The sequence below is a fragment of the Impatiens glandulifera genome, chromosome 8 (assembly GCF_907164915.1).
Source record: "Impatiens glandulifera chromosome 8, dImpGla2.1, whole genome shotgun sequence".
NCBI lineage: Eukaryota > Viridiplantae > Streptophyta > Magnoliopsida > Ericales > Balsaminaceae > Impatiens > Impatiens glandulifera.
Window position 1 is genome coordinate 37,319,588 of NC_061869.1, and position 14,946 is coordinate 37,334,533.

At 33.9% G+C, this 14,946-nt stretch overlaps 1 protein-coding gene across 2 annotated transcripts; it reads right to left on the reverse strand.

Moving 5' to 3' along the window:
• Window positions 1-9,409: 9,409 nt before the first annotated feature.
• LOC124912127 (transcription factor-like protein DPB) lies at window positions 9,410-14,432 on the reverse strand. 2 transcript variants are annotated; one of them, XM_047452688.1, is made up of 10 exons: window positions 14,362-14,378; window positions 13,997-14,285; window positions 13,611-13,702; window positions 13,430-13,473; window positions 12,663-12,725; window positions 12,393-12,539; window positions 11,344-11,412; window positions 11,122-11,220; window positions 9,907-9,977; window positions 9,410-9,794 (listed from the first exon to the last, which is right to left on the reverse strand). In XM_047452688.1, exons 2-10 carry the CDS (start codon window positions 14,281-14,283, stop codon window positions 9,647-9,649), a joined length of 1,020 nt encoding a protein of 339 aa, XP_047308644.1. In that variant the 5' UTR covers window positions 14,284-14,285; window positions 14,362-14,378; the 3' UTR covers window positions 9,410-9,646. The 2 variants fall into 2 exon arrangements, with proteins under 2 accessions (XP_047308644.1, XP_047308645.1); XM_047452689.1 differs by having other exon boundaries at window positions 9,653-9,794; window positions 11,122-11,213; window positions 14,362-14,432.
• Between the last annotated feature and the right edge of the window lie 514 nt (window positions 14,433-14,946).

Sequence of the window (14,946 nt, forward strand, 5' to 3'; positions counted from 1 at the left end):
CTTCAGTTCTTTTCATATACGGTGACTATCCACAGATGAGCATTCTATAACAATCCTGAAACACATTGACATGTTAAGCCATTTTCTTAAACACCCATAAATGACAACTAATCAAATGGTAAACTATTTAAGAACATGTATTTAACAAATTATTACATGGTAGAAGAGTGTCATGCAACCCATTTCCTACGAGTCTATTATTTGGTGGAATAACATTATTGCCAATTTCTTTCTCCAAAAATTCATGTTTTTGTGATCACAGCTGATACATCCATTGAGGTAGTAAGGTACTCCATATACATAACTATAAAAAAAACCACACCCCCTACTTTTGGAACTATTGGGTGTGGTATTACAACATATGGCAGACTTTCTAATTTGAACTGAGGATACCTAGACTTGTCAACATGGGTCATTCTCTGTTCAAGAAAATATGGAAGCATTTCACATAATAGTTTCATGAACTTGTCATAATGATCATTTTTAAAAAGTCTTTGTTCGCAGTCATATACATTGATGCACCAATCTTGTAGATGCACCTGACACAAGACCTAGTGCTTCAGATTTAGGTTCATAGAGATATATATGATATCTACGGTATTCTAACAAGTCATAAATCTATTAACATCACACATGAAATATTCCATGAATTTCATGTTAAACTTGAAGTATCCTGGATTTGTGGCGAACTCTTCATAATGAGACTAAAACTTCGAAGCTATATGACAGTCACATATTGTGAAATTCATCGGATCATAAGTCCTAGGGAATTCGGCAACCCTTCTTATATTAAGGAAACATGTTGCATCTATCTCTTACACAATAGAAAAAATTAATTAAGCACAATATACATACTAATAGCAAGAATCCAACTCAAAGTTGCAATTTTCTTAGCCGCAAATTGCATTTTGCGCCGACACAAATTACAATTTGAGCCGACACATATTGAACTTGCCAACGCAAATTGCAATTTGCGGCCGACGCAAATCCATTTGCATCGGCACAAAATGTATATTACTGAACAAAACATACATCATTATGTAGAAAATTTTGAGGCTTGAGCAATCTTTCAAAGAATTGTTGATCAGTTATGCAAGTATTCACATCCTTCAAGTCTTCACCCTTCACCTCCTTCAGCTTCTTCCAATTGTTCAATTCCTTCATTTATTAAATGTCATAATCTAAAAGAGGATTGACCGTTACCAGATCATTGAGTTTAAATTTTTTCCCACTAAGGTCTGTGTAGTTTCCCAATCGGGTAGACTTCTGCCTCTTTCTTCGAAACCGTTTTCCTAAAAATTTTGTTTGAGTCAATTTTAACAAATCATCCTCATCCTTCTTCTCCTCCAATTGTTGATCATCGTGCTTCTTCTTCTCCAATTGTTGATCATCATCATTTTTCTTCTTCAACTCCTTCTTCTTCTCAAACTCCTCCTTCATCTTCTTGTCCAACTCTTCATTCCTCTTCGTGGCCAACTCCTTCTTTGTGGCTAAATCTTTCTTGTCTTCCTTTGTCAACTCAGTCTACTTCTTCTCCAACTCCTCCTGCACCCACTTCAACTCAAGCCTCTCATTCTACTACCTCTCCTCCTGTGTCAACTCATTATCATTATCATCTTCATTCTTCTCCAACTCATTATCGTCTTGCTTCTTCTTCAACTCTTCACCATCTTTCTTATCATCTTGTTTATTCTTCAACTCCTCAACATCTTGCATATCATCTTGCTTTTTCTTAAACTCCTCAAGCCTATTCTTCTCCAACTCATAATCATCTTGCTTCTTCTTCAACTCCTTAAGCCTATTCTTCTCCAACTCATCATTATCTTGATTCTTCTTCAACTCCTCAAGCCTATTCTTCTCTAACTCATCAACCCTCTCCAACTCCAACTCATCATCATCTTTCTTTTTCTTCAACTCATAAAGCATATCCTTCTCCATTGAATCAACATTCTTTTGTTCCTTTATTTCCCCCAATAATGTGATTATTTGGTTGAACATAAGACTTTGAACCTCTTTGATGAGCTTCATTTCAGTTTTAAGCTCATTTACATCATTTGTCATCTACTTTACATCCTTTCTCAGCTCATCATGTTTGGCATCAGTCTGGGATTCAGTCACTCGATTGGGAGCACTAAATGGAGAATTGTCTTGGTTAGTTTGAGGAGTCGTCGCATAAGGGACTTGTTTAGTAGACCGAGAGGTGTCTTGGCTAGATTCATTAGTAGTAAAACGAGAGGTGTCTTGGCACCGAGATGTGTCTTGGCTAGATTCATTAGTAAATGACCTCTCGGTCCTCTTCCTCTTTGTTAGTGTGGTTTTGGCGGGCTGGGGATTAAGTAGTATTCTCCTCTTGGTCGTCGGTTTGGGAGTATTTCATATTTGGGAGTACTAGCATCTTCATTATTTCTCTTCCTACCATCCAGTTCAAAGATTTCATCATAAATGCAGCCTCGCATATCTTCAAAGTCCTCCCCATAGTACTTCCTCTTCTCTTCCTCAAACTCATCAATCTCGGTGAAAACATTGCACTTCAGGAGGGCAGTGACTACCCCTGTACAGTGTTTCTCTTGAAGGCTCTATAAAGAAATATCGTTGGGCATATAGGCTTTTCCCGCTCAGTCCTATCCGCAAATTTGGGGATAAACGTCTTGATAACCTCAAAGGTCCACACTTGGAAGGCTAGTGCAAACCCATGAATAGTATAAGCGACAGCACAGTCGCTTTTCCCCTTCCAGGTTTCCCTCTTGGCTAGATATACCTTCTGGAGATGTTTCATATCTTTGTCAATTCCCTTTAGGGTTCCTCTGAAGGACACATTTCCCCATGGAAATTGAAGGAACAACTTCATGTCCTCCACCATGCGGAAAATTTCCAAGCTTACCCTCCTCCTATTATCAGCTGCAAAAAGATACTCGTAAATCAGGTATATGAGCCACATCTTCTATGCATCCTCCTTATCAAATGTCACAGACTTAGTCTTTTCACTGACAATCCGTGTGACACTAGTTACGATCTTCGCAAGAATGAGTAACTAGTCAGCCTTACTCGACAAAACACTCGATGCTTAATAGAATTGACACAAGAATTCTAGAGAGAGTAAACTCTTATAGAGAATAATATTATATCATTTGAATACTTGGTGATTTACAATGTAATACCTCAAAGGTATTTATTGGACTAATTCTAGCTATTACATTAATGACGCACTAATTTAGGGCATTCCTTATAAGTGTCAATTAGCGATGCACTAATTTAGGGAATTCATTCTCATTGTCAATTAGTGATGCACTAATCAAGGACATGTCTTTTAACTGTCAATTAGTGATGCGCTAATAAAGCACATGCCATGCAGCTAGAATATTCTTTGCGTTGGGCTTAAGAGGGCTTAAGCCTCCTCCTCTTCTTGGGCTAGGAATATTGGGTCGTGACATTCTCCCCCACTCAATTTGGCGACGTACTCATCGCGTCCTCCTTGCAGGCATGGATGATGTCTCCACATATGATAAAAGTTTTGAGCAACATGTTAGCTTTCTAACCCGTTTCTTCTCTAAGAAAGGACTTTCGTATTTCCTCACAAGCCCCTCGTGAACTTTGGAAAATCGTCTCCCTTAATGGAGGAGAAGTTTTACTATTACTTGGTTTCCTCCAAACTCCAAGTGTCTTCTCTTCTTGTCCTCCCATTTCTTCATTTTTTTGGCGGCCTTGGCCATTTTGCACTTCTCTTTCTTGAAGAGCAACTCCTTCGGTTGCCTCTTCGATTCCTTCAATTCGGGAGGTTTCATGCGATAAAGAACCGTCGTCAATGGTTTAGTACATTTGACTAACTCTTCTCTATGATTCACCTCTCTCTTATGGTGGGGTTTCTTTGATAATCCAGCAGGCATTACATCATGAACTTTCTTTAGGATAGTTGTAACTTCTGAAGGTATCTTCTCTTTGGACACTATTTTCTCATCTTCTTTCATGGTTACAAAAGATGATGGGTGGGTCTTCTTCGCACCTTTTGAGAGTTGCATGAAAGATAAGTGCATAGTTTCTCTCTTGCCCTCTCTTGTTAAAGGTATTGTGCAAGTATTAACTTGCTCTAGAATGTACATCGTATTAGTAGAAGGGAGTAGGAAGGCATTTACCATGTCTAGGAACTCTATGCCGAGAACCATTTTGTAGATGGAGAAATCCAGAAGGTTAGTCCACTCCCCCAAGTTGATCTTTACATTACGAGCAACTACATAAGTTGCACTTGGTGCCGAGTTGAATACTTTAAGTCACTCTTGCTCCTTAGTGTACATGATCCCCAGTCTTCCCGCCTCCTTTAACTCTAAAAAATTGGTGTTGGCTCCCGTATCCAACAAAGCTTTAACAATGTGGTTACTTACTTTTGTTTCCATAAATAGTCGTCATTTCTTCACGGACTTTGGATCATTAAACTTGGCTATAACGGAACTAAGTAGGTTTAACGATCCTAATCGAGCTTCGTCGTAAAGGTGTTCTTGCTCCTCCATCAATGCTGGTAGTTTGTTCTTCATAGGGTACTCTCTTGCTTTGTGTGTCCTTCATAAAAGAAACACTTTATCTGGGGTTTCTCTCCACGTTTATCATTCTGATCTTCTCTACCATTGGGTTTGGTAAACTTAATTGGGTCTTCATTATTGTAGATATGGTCTCCATCATTTTCACCCTTGTCATACCTCTCATAGGTCGACTTTGGTTTCTCTTGTCTTCTCATTTCGACAAGAGATTCTGCCACGACAATAGAGGTGTTTAGATCTGGGACATCACCCCGTTCTAACTCCAACTTTGCCCACATTTGTATACCATCAGTGAAGGTGAACAAGGCTTCTTCGTCTAAGTAGTTAGGAATCTCAAGGAGATTAGTTATGAACTCCTTGACATACTCCTTTATACTCCCTCTGTGTGAGAGCCACCGCAACTTGGCCATTGCTTATCGAATGGATTTTCAGGATAGAACTGTCTTTTAAGTTCCTCCTTAAATTCTCCCCAAGTATTAATAGAACACATACATCTTTCAATGTCGCTAGTCCTTTGCCTCCACCACAGCATTGCGGTGTCTTCCAGGTATGTTGTGGTAGTATTTATCTTCCTCGCCTCTTATACTAGGTCGAGTGCTTTGAAATACTAGTCCAGACTCCATAAGAAGTTGTCGATCTCCTTCGCATTCCTTTCGCCTAAATACGCTTTAGGCATGGGAACGTCTTTCATCGTCGGATTGAGGACTCCTACAGGCGCACGTCCGCACTCTTACACAATCGCCTTCTTGAGTAACGCCACATCCTCTTCGGTGGCTTGCTATTTAGATGACATTACCTCGAGTTTCTCGGTCAATGTACTGATTTCACCAAGGAGGGTTTGCTCCACGATCTAAGTTTGCTCTTGACATTTGGACAAGCCCTCGTTCAGGGCACCTTGCATTCCTTCTCGAAGCTTGTCTCTCTCCTTCTCAAGCTCGGCAATGCGTTCATCTAGGTCCCTAGTATTATCTTGTTTGTACGCCACAGTGAGTTCTACCTTCTCTAACCTAGAGATAATGTCAACGATAGCGTCTCTTGATCTCTCTCTTTCTTTGGTAGCTTTGGATCCTCTCGCCTGAACTTTGCGAGAGTTCCTACCATCTTCTCCGGTCCCGTGGGGAAGATTCTCTACTTCGTCCACGACCTTTAAACTTTCATCCGATCTCTTCATCATTTAAACTCTAATACCAATTGTCATGGGCTTAGTCTTTTTATTGACGATTTGTGCGACACTAATTATGATCTTCGCAAAAATGAGTAACTAGTCAGCCTTACTCGACGTAACACTCGATGCTTAATAAAATTGACACAAGAATTCTATAGAGAGAGTAAACTCTTACAGAGAATAATATTATATCACTTGAATACTTAGTGATTTACAATGTAATACCTGAAAGATATTTATACGACTAATTCTAACTATTACATTAATGACGCACTAATTTAGGGAATTCCTTATAAGTGTCAATTAGCGATGCACTAATTTAGGGAATACCTTCTCATTACCAATTAGTGATGCACTAATCAAGGATATACCTTTTAATTGTCAATTAGTGATGCGATAATCAAGCACATGCCTCCAGCTAGAATATTCATTGCGTTGGGCTTAAGTGGGCTAAAGCCTCCTCCTCTTCTTGGTCTAGGAAGATTGGGCCGTGACACAAAGCATTGGAGGAATCTTGCTTCAACCTTTGTCACTCTAACAATCATTTTACCCCCAAAATATTTGTGGACCAGGGATGGACATCTTCAACGTCCCTATTATCCACCACAGGAAATCTGCCAAAGTTGAGGCTTGTCACCAAGGCATATTCCTTCATGCCCAGCAGACCCCAAAAGTTCACTGATGGAGTATTGTTCCTGAGAAAAATACAATCGGAGTTTTGAATATATGTTGGAATTTAGCTTGCAAATCCCTATCCATAAGATCAAGGTTATTAAACCTCTCATTTATCATTGACAAGCACGTGCTAACAGATTTCCATGAAACACGGCCAGGAAACTTCTTAATAATGGATTTAGTTTTGGTTGGTGCCATCTGCAAAGAAATAGTATGTTAGACTCATGAAAACACAATATACTTCAATGCAAAGTGAAAACTGCATTTTGCATCTGCACAAATGTATTTTTTACGGCGCAATTGCATTTTGCGTCGGCGCAAGTGCAATTTGCGCCAATGTAATTGCGCGGACGCAAAATGTTATTTTCTCCAATGCAATTGCGCGGATGCAAAATGTAATTTGCGTCGATGCAATTGCGCCAAAGAAAAATGAAATTGTGCAGACGCAAAATGCATTTGCATCGATGCTATTGCACTGACGCAAAATGCATTTGCATCGATGCTATTGAACAACAAAAGTTTTCCCTAAAACCCTAAACATAAACCCTAAAACCCTAAAACATTTCATACTCACTCACCATGCATGCAAGAGGAAAACGACGAAAAAACAAAACTTACCTAAATATCGTTGAAGACGACGCTGAAATGATGAAGACGTCGTTAGAGGGGAGGCGTTCTGGCGTCGCTAGAGTTGTTGGGAGTTGCGTTGCTTGGGGAGTCAGGAGTCGGAGAAGTTGTTGGCGTTGGTCGGGATCACGGTCGGGTTAGGGAGAAGAAGAGAGAAAGAGGAGGAATATGAGGGGAGCCCAAAGGTCGGGGAGGAAGAGAGGGAAACTAAAATGAAGAATTGAAGGGGGACGAGGGAAAAATGAAAGAAAGAAACATATATTAAGGGACGATTATTTTTACAAATAATTATGGAGGCCGGTTATTTTTTAATAATAACCCTCTTTTGAGGAGGGTTATTTGATAAAATTTCCCCACGCACTTACTACTAGCTAGTTGGATAAATAAACTTTTGAAAAGAGTTGAGATTAACCAAATTTAAAAATTTTGAATGAGTTTTTTATTTGAATTTTGTACATGTCCTATTTTTGTCATTTTGTGTGTTTTTATATTGATGTATGTTGTTCAAGTAAATCACAATTCTTGACAATTATAATAACTTGTGATTTTCATATGACATTTATGTTTGTATAGATTTTAAGTAAATCACAATTCTTGACAATTATAATAACTTGTGATTTTCATATGACATATTTATGTTTGTATAGATTTTGTGTGATGACTAGAATAAGATTGTTATTCTTATTATTTAGACATCTTCATTGTTCATTGTAAATTATTTTTCAGTTTTGATATCACTAATGAATTAAAGAATATCAAAAATTGAGAAAGAGTATTTATAGCATATTTTATTGATGAATTAGATGATTAACAATATAATTAAATTGGTCTATTTCTAATTGAAATATAGAAATTATGTATAAAAATAAGAATAAAAAATGAATTAATTATTAGAAGATATATGACTTATTTAGCTCTTAAATTATCATAATAAAAAAAAAAAAAAAAAAAAAAAAAAAAAAAAAAAAACTCAAACTCTCAACCAAAATAAGGTAGACCTTTAAAAATAAATAACAAAAATATTAAGACATCAGTCTACATACACCAACTGATACACCAACTGATACACCAACTGAGAGGTGTTTGAAGTCATTTACATGTAAGTTAAAATTAAAAATTCATTTAGATTGTTAAAACCTGTCAGATCAATAATTTCATTTTAATAATAAGAGTTTACTTTTATCCATTTTAATAATAACAGTTTACTTTGATATAGTATGATTATTTATATATAATTACACACAATATTAATCAAAGACATAAATATATATATATATATATATATATATATATATATATATATATATATATATATATATATATATATATATATACTAAAAACAATAAAAATAACTTAATTTTAATTTATAAATATGGAGACATTTAATTCTTTAAAATTATAAAATTAAATTAAAAATCATAATATTTAATTAATTTAAGAATTTATATATGAAGATGAGTTCTAATAATAATATTTTAGTAAACGTTATTATTATATCATTCTTTAAATAGTATTTATTCATAATATATTATTTTATATTAAATTTATATAATATTAATCATATTTATTGTATGCATTATTACATACAAAATTTAGTAAAGTAATTAAGTATAATAATTTTTTTAAAATAATATACTTTAATTATAAATTAATTAACTAAAATTATATTAATTTCATATTTAAAAAATAATTATGACAATTAAATAATAATATGATATTTATTATTTTATATCAAATATAGTTAAAAGTAACTATGCATAATAAGTAAATAAAATCTAACATAATTATCTCTATTTCTATTAAAGTTAAATTAAATAAAATACAAAACAATTGCATATTTAAAATTAACTAAGTAAATTAAATATAATAATAAAAAATTATAATTATAATAACAATTAAAAAATTATAAAGAAATAACAAAAGAAACAATCATTTTATTATTATTATTAATATTATCATTTTAATAAATAAAATAATTTTTTTATTCTTAATCCTTAATACAAAATTATAAAATATAAACAATTTTATACATACAATTACATTTTCAACTAAATTTACATATTGCAAACACTACCGTTATGGTAATCACTACATATTCTAAGGCTTACAATTTCTTATAGATTAGGATCATAATATCAAAGCCAAAATTCTACAAACAGAATAATGAATTTTGAATATTAAAAAGGCTCTTTTTTATCTTAAGTGATTGAACTAAACCACGATTATCGAATAAGAAAACCGAGCATTATTGAGCACTCTTGTTATCTGGAAAAAATACATTTTTGTGTGTCAAAAATCATATATGATTTGGATATGAATCCAAAATATAATCTATTTATAATTAATCAAGAAAAAAAATTTAATTGCCAAATGAAACAAAACACTAGTTTCCACAACCTATCAAGGATATAGAACTGTGAATCATACCAAATTCAAAAGGATAAAACAGATCTTCACAGTTGAACATTATACCTCACCATTATACATGACAATATAATCTCTAGCAATATAATCCAAACTAACAACATTAACGATCTACATGATATACAAGACCCAACAGACACGATCATTCTAGGTGTCAGATACAAAAAAGAACAAAAAACTAATGTTCGAAAGATTACCCGAAAAAGAGGCAGGCAAATTGGGATGTCAGTTTGGCCTTGACGGTTGGGCTTGGTACATACTTGAGCCTTCACCTCCATCTGTTGAGAAGTTGGGCAATGATTCGTCCTCATTTATTCCACAGAATTTCATCGCCTTCATAACATAATTATCGTCGTGTAGCTCAAAAGGAGTGCTGCATTTCAGAATGATGAATGAAGATTATAATATAAGTTCATTAAGAACTAGAACTGAAAGAGATAAAAATAAGTTCATTAAGAACTAGAACTAGAACTAAAAAGTAGCACCTGTTGAAGTCGAAATGAACCAGTTGCATATCTTCGGATATCTCTACCTCGACGGTTGCATGGGGACGCGTCTACAGTTAACGTCACAAAACCAAACAAAAAATGTATCATCTCATATTAGATCGTACAAATATATAGACAATCTACGTTTAAGGATATGAATTTGGATCCAAATAGAAACCGTCAATAGATTTTAGTTATCTTCTGAATATTAAACATTTGTATAAATAAACATTGAGATGGACAAAAATATTTGTGTCTAACTACATTATGTTTCCAAAATGTGATCTCAGAATCCACAATGAGATGGGTAAAAAAGTGTTTCAAAATGAGGCTTGTTTATTAACTATCTTCTGAATATTAAACATTTCAATAAATAAACAAGTTATTAGTTATTATGAATGTCATAATACATGCTTAACAAGTACAATAAAGACCTGTTTTCTTTCTGATAATAATCTAACAAATAATCTGATCATGACACAAAAAGGATAATCTCTATACTAAATTAAACAAAAAAACTACACTATAATTTGGATTATTTTCTAAAAAATAATTTATATAACTAGTGAAGCAACAAAAATTAAACTATAATTTGGATCATGATGTTAAAAATTCTTTTACAAAAAAAAAAAAAAAAAAACAAAATCACTTTGAGTGTTAACTTTCACGATTTTTCAAGAAGAATACAGTTTCCATATAGGCTCAAACTATGCAAAATTAAATATAGAAATCAAGAAGAAAAAAACAAATGAGAGAAATAGGAGAAGCGCCAAAAACTCAAACATCCAAAGGATAAAATCATCAACTCAATTTTGCAAAGATATAATGGAATAAAACTCATTCTTATCTGTGAAAATTACTCTTTTTATTATCACACCTTTTACACAATTTTTACAACTAAATTTTGTCAATATGCCCATTCCTGCCCATAAACTTTGAAAGCATATGAGAACACGTTGGCAAAGTTCACCTATTATATATTGTGTAAAAACAATGTACAAGGTAAAAAGCCAGAAACCGAAAAAAAAAATCATGGACAAGAAATGATATTTTTCTTGTATAAAGTTTTACCACTTATTCAAACCGCCCTTCAACTATGAACCAGTTTTAAAGACAATTTTGAGCAGAATAAACAAAGTACAGTATAATGATAAACCCATAAATAAGCCCTCAAAATATTCCTCAATTTTGCAAACTGCCCTAAAATTTTACCTGCACAAGTATAAAAGGCAAAGCCACACCTCCAGTAGGAGTGTTCCCTGAGCCATATAACCGCTCATTCCTTTGTACAAGATTCTGAAGACCTATGTACTGAAAAACAGATGAGGTTACAAAACTGGAGATAATTCAAAAACAACAATTGCCTCTGTATATAAACAGAATACAGAAATACCACAGATGAAAGCAACTAGAAAACCAGAGTGAAATCCTTACATGTTCCTCAAGTTCTTGCAAATAAGCTGTTTTTTTGTCAATTCTGCTTCTTAGCCCAAGACGCTCTGCCTGTAGTTAGAACACTTGAATACTCGCTAACAATTAAATAAATAAAAATTACACGAGATTTCTAGAACAGAAAGATGCATTTGGCATGTTAGACAACAATTAAAAGCTATTTTTAAAGACAATTTTGAGAGAATTTGAAGTACTAGACATTTTTTAAATTCACCCTTGTGCTAATGTTTTTTTATATAAACTCTTCAATGCTAGACCGGTCAGAATTCTCAATAGCTCGATACTCACTACTTCAACTCATGTTGAGTATTATCGATCTTCACAAGGAGCTGACAATAAATTAGCTTATCAGCCTCTTTCGGTTCCCTTTGGTTCATTTTGTTCATTGATTCGCACATTATACTCTCTTTAAATATCTTTTCTTTCTGTAATTTCTGCTTTCAAACCAAGTAACTTGTTTTGTCCGTTGTCTCAACAACATTTATAAAATGTATCTTTGTTAAAAAAAAATCATTCAAACTATCAACCACATAAGTCAATTATAACATGAACCAATTTCAATATTTTTCAATATAAGCCCTTCAACTATGAAAACCTTTTAAAGACAATTTTGAGCGGGATTTACTTTAACTCTCAACCACATATTAAATTGTTCTTTTATATAAACACTTCAGCTATGAAACCCTTGTTAGAGACAATTTTAGCGGAATTCTTTTTGTTCAAACTCTTAGCCATATAGGAGTAAATTTTGATGACAAAACCTAATTTTATTTGCCACACTGAGCAATTTCAAATTCTCTTTTTTTATTAGTGTTGATGTGGTGAAATTTGAAAGTGGTATGTGGAAAAGAATTAGGTCAAGTCCACAACATTGATATTGTGCCTGAGAGTGTTAGAACAGAAAGAAAAAAAATCATTAGAATTTTGCCAATTAAAAAGGTTTTCATAGTTTTTTTCTCAAAATTGATGAATACTTTGAGGGCTTATATTTATGAGTTGACTCAAAACAAGAAACATAACTAATCTCAAACCTTTATCTCTTCAATGTCATTCAGGCTAGTCCTGGGAAGACCCTTCCATTGAATTTCCTTTTTGTCCTTGGATATTATATCCATAGCCATGAGTACATTGAGTGCATCGTATACTCTTCTCCTTATGTTCTTCTCATCATATTGTTGCTGTTGAGCAGGGACACCAAATAATAACAACCTCTTAAAAAATAACGTCAATCTAAACTAAAACTTCAAAAATAATAAAAAGAGCATTTGACGGATTTGTTACAAGGAAAGTGATAGACAGACCTTGTCTGGAGATACCATAGTATAACTAGGATCAGCAAATGCAGCCACAAGTTCATCAGCAACCTGAAAATGAATCAAATAATATAAAGTGGGAAGCATTTCTATATGATCAATAGTCAAGTTTCGAAGAAAGGAAAAAATGAAGACAAAGTACACAAGGAGAATGAACAAAAGAGACTGGAATGAAATATGAACTATGATACTACACATAAAGGAAAAATAAATAAAAAATGCTCCAAAGGAAGGCTCCATCTTAAAAAGAAAACCATGTCTCAAAGAAATGGGTCAAAGATGTATTCTTCTAGATCCAACAAAGAGTTAGCATAAGAAAATTCCCATCAATAGAGTAGACCTCCTTGAAAAACAATTTTTTTAGGATAGTTAACACTTATATAGTTATATAAATTGGAAAGTCATGAAATGCAATTTAGACCTACAAACTAAAGTTGACGAAACAAGATAACAAAGACAGGCATTAGATTTAATTAAAAGCAACACACTAGATCCAATGTAATATCACAAAAAGGAGAGAAGACCATACTAAAAGTTTAATCTGGGATTCTCAATATATGGCCCCATTTGGATACGTATTTAGATGAGATTATGTTTGCAAACTAAAATTAGTCAAAGACATTCAAAAATTGATTGGTTGTTTCTCATCAATATCCGAATAAAAAACAGACACTATAAGTGTTTTCAAATAATTCTCAAAGTCAAGAAGTACATTAAAGATAACAAACCCAATGAAACATATAGAAACATCCTACCTCATTGTATGTAGTTCTTCCCTTGCTTTCAACTTTCTCACACACTACAAAACAACAACAAAAATGCAAATTAAATCAGTGAAAAAGGGTACAACAAATATGATCCTCAAAATATGACCATTACGTCCTCCCATAAGAAAGATGGATGAGAGATTCAGGCACTAGAAAAAGGGCATTCCACCTTTCATACTGAACTGGCGTAAACCTCTGCTACTTTTATCCCCTCCTGCAACCACTCGTTGAGCTCTCTTCTTCTTCTTCTTGGTGTTGCTACTGTTCAAACCAACAGTTGAAGAGAACATAAGTTGTCATACAGATTGTAACAACTGAAAAATATAACATTCACAAATCTACAGATAGATTCATTGGATTGTTTACCGTGACAAGTGGAATCACAATCAATGGTCATAACAACAAGAATGAAAAAGGGCATTGCTATATAATCATGAAAATGATAATGAAAGCCATCAATACAAGTTCTAGCATCAGAAATACATTGATAATCAAGAATTTTCAAATCAAATCAAATCAAATCAATGGGCAAAAGGAGAAGAAAAAGATTCTGACCCTATATCTCCTTGAGATCCGGCATCGTCATCTTGTAAATCAAGATGATTTAGCCTCAGAATCTTTTTCTGACTGGCGGGAGTAGCCATAGCCGCCTCGCTGAGAGTGGAGGGAGACCCAACGCTGCCGCTTGTCGAGACAGATTGACCAGAAATGGTAGTCCCCCATGACCTCGTAGCTCCACCAGCTGCCGATGCCATGGAAGGGTTTCTACTTTCCCCCTCATCTTGAAAATTCCCACCACCGCCGCCACCACCACCACCGCCGCCTCCTCCTCCGGTCACCATTCCTGCAGATTTGGAACTGAAATCATAAGTAAAATCCGATTGGTAGATTACAAGGAAGAAGGGTTTAAGATAGTGAACCATTGATGACTACTGTAGAGGTGCTTTGGTTTCTCTCTTTCTTGTGCTTTGGTTACAGCGATCGATCGTTCGTTCGATGTTGAGCAAATGAAAGAAACCTATAGGGTTAATTAAATATTAAATAATCATAGGTACTTTATTTTAATTTCTTTCATTATTTCACTAATTGTATATTAATTTAGCTTCTAAGTTTTCATTCTTCCATGTGCAGATATAACACAATTTGTCTCCTTCCTTTCCTTTAGTTGTACATACTTTTACATATAAACACCATATTAATTATTAAAAATGAGTCTACTCTTAAAAAAATGATTTTTTTAGACTTTTAATCATTATTCTTAATGAATAATAACACTCTAAAAAATATATTTTTTTACAAATTTATTTCCTCTCATCTAATTTTCTTCTACCATCTCATACTCCCACAAAAATTAATCTAGTCAATTTTTAATAATTATATATATGTAGACTCTAGATTAAATTAATTTATAATTATTAGGGATGTTAACAAAATTTGTATTCATGGAAGTAAATAATTTTATTTCCTCTCTTATTCCTATTGTCAAGGACACTGTAGCCATGTCA